This window comes from Rhincodon typus, chromosome 35 (assembly GCF_021869965.1).
Source record: "Rhincodon typus isolate 14 chromosome 35, sRhiTyp1.1, whole genome shotgun sequence".
NCBI lineage: Eukaryota > Metazoa > Chordata > Chondrichthyes > Orectolobiformes > Rhincodontidae > Rhincodon > Rhincodon typus.
The window spans coordinates 13335607-13342880 of NC_063366.1; the positions used below are offsets into that span (position 1 = coordinate 13335607).

The window sequence follows — 7274 nt, forward strand, 5'->3', positions numbered from 1 at the left end:
CTGCTGTGTTCCTCCAGCTCCACACTGTGTTATCTCTGACTCCAGCATCGGCAGTTCTTACTACCACTTGTATTTGTTAGTTGTCTTCAGTTGAGTGTGGTGCCTTGCTGAACCCCCTGTCTTTCTCACTCTTCCCTCAGGATTACATAGCTGTCAAGGAGAAATATGCCAAGTACCTCCCTCACAGCTCTGGGCGCTATGCTGCAAAACGTTTCCGTAAGGCTCAGTGCCCCATTGTGGAACGTCTCACCAACTCCATGATGATGCATGGGCGGAACAACGGCAAGAAGCTTATGACGGTACGGATTGTGAAGCACGCCTTTGAGATCATCCACCTACTGACTGGCGAGGTGAGTGATGCCCCCTAGTGCAATGAGGAAGGAAATGCCAGTAATTCTGGCAGCATCTGTGGAGAGAGAGAGAGAGAGAGAGAGAGAGATCCAGTCCAGTATGACTCCTCTTTAAAACTGAAAGCAGCTGGAAGATGTTTTTAATGCTGTGCATAGAGGGGAGGAGCAGCACGTGAATCAGGTTGGAAGGATGCCCAGAGCAAAAGACAGAGAAAATGGTGGTAAAGAGGGGATAGCTATGGAAATTGGGTATAAATGTTCACTGTAAAATGAGAAAATGGGTCCATTCTGCTCAGAGCAAAGTCATCAAGGTGTCAGGGATGTGAGAAAAATAGAATACTGAGGTTATGCTCTGATAATGTTAACAGTGAGGCTTAGAGACTGTAAAGTGCATAATTGGAACATGAGGCGTTGTCCCTTGATCTTGCATTGTGCTTCGTTGGAAATTTTAGCATGAGAGCAAGGTGATTTATAGAAATAACAAGCACTTGAACGGTTGAGGTCACCCCTACGGACAGAGCGGAGGTGTTCCAAGAAGTGATCACCCAGTCTGAGTTTAGAATCAATGAATCCCTGCAGTTTGGAAGCAGGTCATTCAGTCCATCGAGTCCACAATGACCCTCCAAAAAGCATTCTAACCAGATCCACCTCCCCCATCCTGTCCCTGTAACCCTGCATTTCCCATCATTAATCCACCTAAACTACATATCCCTGGGGATTATGGGCAATTTAGCATGGCCAGTCCACCTAATGTGTGCATCTGTGGGAGGAAGCCTATGCAGAGACACGGTGAATGTGCAAACTTCAGAGAGAAAATCACCCGAGAGTGGAATCGAATCTGGGTCCATGACACGCTGAGGCAGCCGTACTATCCGCTGATCCACTGTGCTGCTGCGTTTGGTATCACCAATATAATGGAGACCATATTGTGAGCAATGAATACGGGAGACTAGATTGAGCGAAGTATCAGTAAAATGCTGCTTCACTTCACATTTGGGATCTTGGACAGTGAGGAATGAGGAGATGAATGGGCAAGAATTAACCTGTGATTGAGTTGGGGCGGGGGGTAAGCTCCTCGCAAAACGAGGGAAATGATGACATGTCAGGTACCCTGGTGAAAGATGCCATCATAAGAACGTATGCTACGGAGAAACTGATAGAATGGAGCTGATAGAATAGAAGCGGACTGTGTAGATGGGGTAATTGTGGGAGTTGGTGGGTTTGTAATGGATATTGGTGGACAGCCTGTTACCAGAAATGAGAAAAGAAGTCGAGGAAGGAAAAGGAAGAGTTGGACCAGTTGGAGGTGAGAAAAGGGTGGAAATTGGAAGCAAAACTTTGATTTGTAGTAGCACTGACGTTGTTATTGAATCAAAGGCTCAAGCAGGACTGGAATAGAAAATAGTCCTGTTAAATTCCCTGTAAAGAGACGGACATAATGGAGACCCTTGCGGGGTACACGTAGCTGCACCTTTGACATGTAAGAGAAAGTCAGATGAGTTAATGGTGTTGTTGCTCCCATGAGAATGAGAATGGCCAGGCGTAGGAGGGTGTTGGCGGTGGATAGGCACTGTTCAGGCCACCTTTTGAGGAAGAAGTGGAGAGCCCACAGATTGGCCTGATGAGGATGGACATCTAGGAATTGCATAGCCATGGACAAGAGGCACTGACTGGGGCCAGAAAACTGGAAATCGTGGAACTGACATAACACATCAGGAGAGTTGCGAGAGCTAAAGGTCGTCTCAGCCATTTTCTGTCAACTGGGAACCATCTTCAGCCATTTTATGCTGCTTTCAGCCATGGGAAGCCCCAGGTGTAAGTGAAAGTATCATACTGGACTGTAAGTGTTAACTCTAGTTTCCCTCCCCACAGATGCTGTCCAATCCTGCTTCTCTGGTACTTTGTTTTTATCACCTTATCCCTGTAATCCCTGCATTTCCTGTGGCTGATCCACCTAGCCTGCACATCCCTAGACACTACAGGGCAATTTAACATGGCCAATCCACCTAACCTGCACATCTTTGGACTGTGGTAGGAAAGTGGAGCACCCGGAGGGAACCCACGCAGACACGGGGAGAATGTGCAAACTCCACACACAGTCAACCAAGGGTGAAATCGAACATGGGGCCCTGGAGCTGTGAGGCAGCAGTGCTAACCCACTGAACCACTGTGCTGCCCCAGTGTATCCTTTTACTTTGTCTCCTCACATGCCAGACTTCCAAGCATTTGCAAATACACCAGCCTTTAGGTGCACTTTGTGAGTAGTGAATACAGTAGATTAAGTACAATGTGGTCACCTCAAAAATGGAGAAATCTCAGTTCTGTCTAAGAGCTAAGACACGACACTGAGGTTCTGATGGCCACCTTGCTGTCACACTAACGTCTGCCTTTGGTGTCCTTTACTGTCCCACTGAAGCTCAACGTAAGGGATTGAGGAGCAGCATCTTATTTTCCACCTGGGCAATTGCACTCTTCCGGACTCAGCTTTGATTTCAGCAATTGTTTCCATAATCTGTGCCCCATTTTGTTTCCTTCTCTTTGTTTGCTTGTTTATTATTGCTTTCAGTCAACAGCACACTTGCTTCACTGCTGCATATACTTTCTGTTTCTTTCCTTGCCCGATCTCCATTACTTTGGTGCTGAAGGATTAAATTTTCTGTCACGGACCCATAAAGTCATACAGCATGGAAATAGACCCTTGGGCCCAACTCGACCATGACGACCAGGTTTCCTAAACGAAATTAGTCCCATTTGTCTGCATTTTGGCCCATATCCCTCTAAACCTTTCCTATCCTTCTACCTGTTCGAATGTCTTTTAAATGTTGTAATTGTACTGCTTCTACTGCTTCCTGTGGCAGCTTGTTCCATATACTGCATGAAGAAGTTGCCCCTTGGGTCCCTTTTTTAAATTTTTCCCCTCTCTCCTTAAATCTATATGCCCTCTAGTTTTGAATTCCCCTGCCCTCGGGAAAGACTTTGGTTTTCACCTTATTTATGCCCCTCATAATGTTATAAACCTCTGTAAGGTCACCCCTCAGCCTCCTATGCTCCAGGGAAGAAAAGTCCCAGACTCTGCTTACAACCTCCAGTCTCTAATGTCCGTGTAAATTGTTTTTGCACCCTTTCCAGTTTTCTAACATCCTTCCTAGAGTAGGGTGACTAGAATTTTATGTGGTACACCAAATGTAGTCTTTCCAATGTCTTTGACAGCTGTAACGTGATGTCCCAATTCCAGTACTCGATACTGTATTCAATCTCTCCTGACTTCCATCCTTTGACAGACCTTCCTTTTTCCCGTGTCCCACTCGCCCTTTGCTTGATCCCCTATGGTTCTAACTTGTTCTTAATATTGATGAGCAGACATGCAGATCTGAAACATTAATCCTGCTTGTCTGTCCACAAATGGTGCCTGATCTACTGAGTATTTCCAGCATCATCTCTCTCTATTCCAGTTTAACCATTGAAATATGTTGTAATTATCGCGATGCTGTTTGTGGGAGGTTACTGTGTATAATTGGTTGTGACTGATGAAGGGTCTAGGCCTGAAACGTCAGCCTTCCTGCTCCTATGATGCTGCTTGGCCTGCTGTGTTCATCCAGCTCTGCACCTTGTTATCTCAGGGTCTTGTAAGTAGACAAGATGGCCCTTGGGCATGAGCAGTACCAACCAGTTCACATCTGTCCCCAGGGATCCCGGGTGAGAGTGGATTGCTGCTTTGCTATGATCGGGCTTGATCCTGGGTTGTTCCAACTTGCTTCCGGAGGTGTGGCACGAAGCACAGTCTGCTCTGAACAATGTTTTTGGCCTGAGGCTGGGTGTTATTTGGTTAACCTTTTCGGACTCTGTTAACCATGTCTTTGTGCTTCTCAGAACCCGCTGCAGGTACTGGTGAATGCCATCATCAACAGTGGACCCCGTGAAGACTCCACCCGTATTGGCCGAGCCGGCACTGTCAGAAGGCAGGCTGTTGATGTGTCCCCACTGCGGCGTGTTAACCAGGTATAGGCATTGGAGGGGGCTTGTTTTTAAAGTGCTGTTTGCATTTTTGTTCATGTGAATCTGGGGCATACACTTTGGCCTGGAACATCCCCATTTTGTTCTGTGTGTTTCCCATTTCGTCCAGACAAAATTGAGTTGCGGCTCGAGTCCTGATAGATGTGCTTATTGCGCCCTCTATTGACCACTCACGGTACTTCTGTATTTGGGGAAAGTATTTTCATGGCCCATAGGGGGAGCTCATTGCCTATATCCACTCATCAGTAAGACAGGTGGCTGTTCATTTTATGTAGGAAATTTGATATTTAATATCTTTTTTTAATACACTTGCATTTCTGCACAGAGCCATAATCTTTCAGAATCAAGCATTTTTATTAATCACTAGGAACGTGGATGAAGCTATTCAGCCCTTTAAATCTATTCTTGCAATCAGATAGACCAGGGCTGATTGGTATCATCGAACTATCATTTGCCCACCTTGTTTCTATTTCCATCAATACCCTAGCCCATCAAATATTTGTCTGAAATTTACCTGGCAGAGGATTTGACAATGTGGTCTGACACTTCTCTGTTGCACCGAGGGAGAGCTGCGTTGTTAGAGGTGCTGTCTTTTAGGGTGGGCCTGTTGGACTGAAACCTCCAGCTGCCTGTTTGTGTTCATGACGAAAGATTTCTCAATGCTTTCAGATATAGTTTGTGGCAGTTTCCTTTGTCTCTTGGCTAAGCACTGACTGACGTCGCCATTCCAGATCAACCAGTCATTGCACTTGCTGGTGGGACCTTGTCATGTTAAAATTGGGCTCAAAGTGCTTTGAGGCCACCTGTAGGTTTGAAAAGTGATATATAAATGCACTTCTGTTTTCTGATGTGTCCTGGAACTGTGAAAAATCTAGTGTAAGTGTCAGTTTGTTCTGATTAACTGTGCTGTCTGCTGGACTAGAGTAGGAACTAGCTGCTTGAGATGATTGCGCCTCTAAAATGGGACTGAGATGCTCTCAACTGAGTGTCTGACTTTTTTATTTTTGTTCTTTTTGTGTGCAGGCTATCTGGTTGCTATGTACTGGGGCCAGGGAGGCTGCATTCAGGAACATTAAAACCATTGCAGAGTGCCTTGCTGATGAACTCATAAATGCTGCTAAGGTAAGTTGTGGTCACCAAGAGACTTCCTGTTTTTCTTTTAAAAAAAAAAGTCCCTTTTTTGTAGTGGAATGCTTGAAGCATGGGATGGGTTGCCTTCTGCATTGCAGGAATGGAGAAAAGAGATCTTTTGTAAACAAAGGAGTGCCTGCATCTGAAAGGATTTCTTGGCCTGATAAAGGGTCTGAACTAAATTACCAAGTTTTTCTTTGCTGTCTCTCAAAGAACTTGCTGTGTCATTCTGAATTTCTATTTGTATAAAACCAGCTTTTGTGTTTTGGGGAGTTGCATTTGTCAGTTATGTAAATTGCAAACCATTGAATGACTGGTTGTGCATCACGTGGAAGGCAACTTCGCCATTATTGGTATTAAGAAAAGAGACAGGTTGCTGAATGTCCTTTTTTCTCGTTTATGGGTTTTAAAAATAAAACAGAGGCTTGATAATAGTGTTTTTCTTTTAAATTCGTTCACAGGATGTGGTTGCCACTGGCCAGGCTAGCATTTATTATCCCATCCCTAATTGCATTAAAGGTAAACCACATTGCTTTGGGTCTGGAGTCACGTGTAGGCTAAGTAAGGATGGCAGGTTTCCTTCCCTAAAGGACGCTAATGAACCGGATGGGTCTTTCCTGCTAATTGTCAATGGTTTCATTGTCATCATTAGATTCCTAATTCCAGATATTTATTGAATTTAAATTCTATCATCTGCCGTTGCAGGATTTGAACATTATCAGGGTCTCTGGATTAATAGTGATTAATACCACGAGGCCATCACCTCCCCAGTCCAGGAATTTTAACCCAGGAAGTTGTGATTTCTGACACGCTGTCTGAATGACTATTGGAAGGTTTACTGATTATTGAAAGTGAACGTTTCATGGCTAGGGCAAAGTTGTCTGGAGTGAGTCTAACTAGATAGCTGTTGTCAAGATTTTTTCAGTGGATTGAATCCCTTCAATGCTATAACTAAGAAAGGTGGTGGTAAACTGAAAGAACTGCGGATGCTGTGAATCAGGAACAAAAACAGAAGTTGCTGGAAAAGCTCAGCAGGTCTGGAAGCATCTGTGAAGGAAAAAAATCAGAGTTAACATTTCGGGTCCTGTGACCCTTCCTCAGAAGGTGGTGGTAAACTCACTTCAGTCTATTCTGCTTTTTGAGTAGTTTTGGTTCCCTTATTTAAGGGAAGATATACTGGCAATGTCTGGAGAGGGTTCACTGGTATTGACTCCAGACATGGTGAAATTTTAAGGGGACTTGAGAAGATTGGATCTGTAGTCATTGGAGATTAGCAGAATGAGAGGTTTGAAACACACAAGATTCTTCGGTGACTTGGCAGGGTAAATGCAGAGAGGTTTCTTCCTCTTTTGGGAGAGTCTAGGACCCGGCGATACAATCTCAGAATGAGGTTCAAGATGGGTGAAGGTGAATTCCTCAGAGTAGTGAATCTGTGGGACTTTGTTACCACAGAGGGCTAATGAGGCTATCTCGTTAAATAGCTTCAAGGCTGAAATGGGCAGGTTATGGGGAAAAGGCAGGGAAGTAGAGTTGAGGATTATCGTGATGACATTGAATGGTGAAGCAGACTCTGGGTTGAATGGCCTGCTTCTACATCTTATGGGGCTGTGTTCTGGGATAGACTGAATTCTGATTTTCAACTTCCTTCTGTTTTGTCTTAAGATGGTATTCCTCCTGGCTTTAACGTGTAGACTGGGTCGTCATCTCACAATCTAGGCAACGCACCATCTGAATAAATAGCATATGGGAAAGCTGCAGGTGCCACAATGGGAGATAACA

At 44.7% G+C, this 7274-nt stretch overlaps 1 protein-coding gene across 1 annotated transcript in view; it reads left to right on the plus strand.

Annotated features, from left to right (window-relative positions):
- Positions 1 to 7274, plus strand: part of rps5 (ribosomal protein S5) — a 13254-nt gene that overhangs the window by 4678 nt on the left and 1302 nt on the right. The window contains exons 2-4 of the mRNA XM_048616945.1: positions 141 to 350; positions 4221 to 4349; positions 5388 to 5486. Coding sequence (XP_048472902.1) covers positions 141 to 350; positions 4221 to 4349; positions 5388 to 5486 — 438 coding nt within the window. The remainder of the gene's footprint in view (positions 1 to 140; positions 351 to 4220; positions 4350 to 5387; positions 5487 to 7274) is intronic.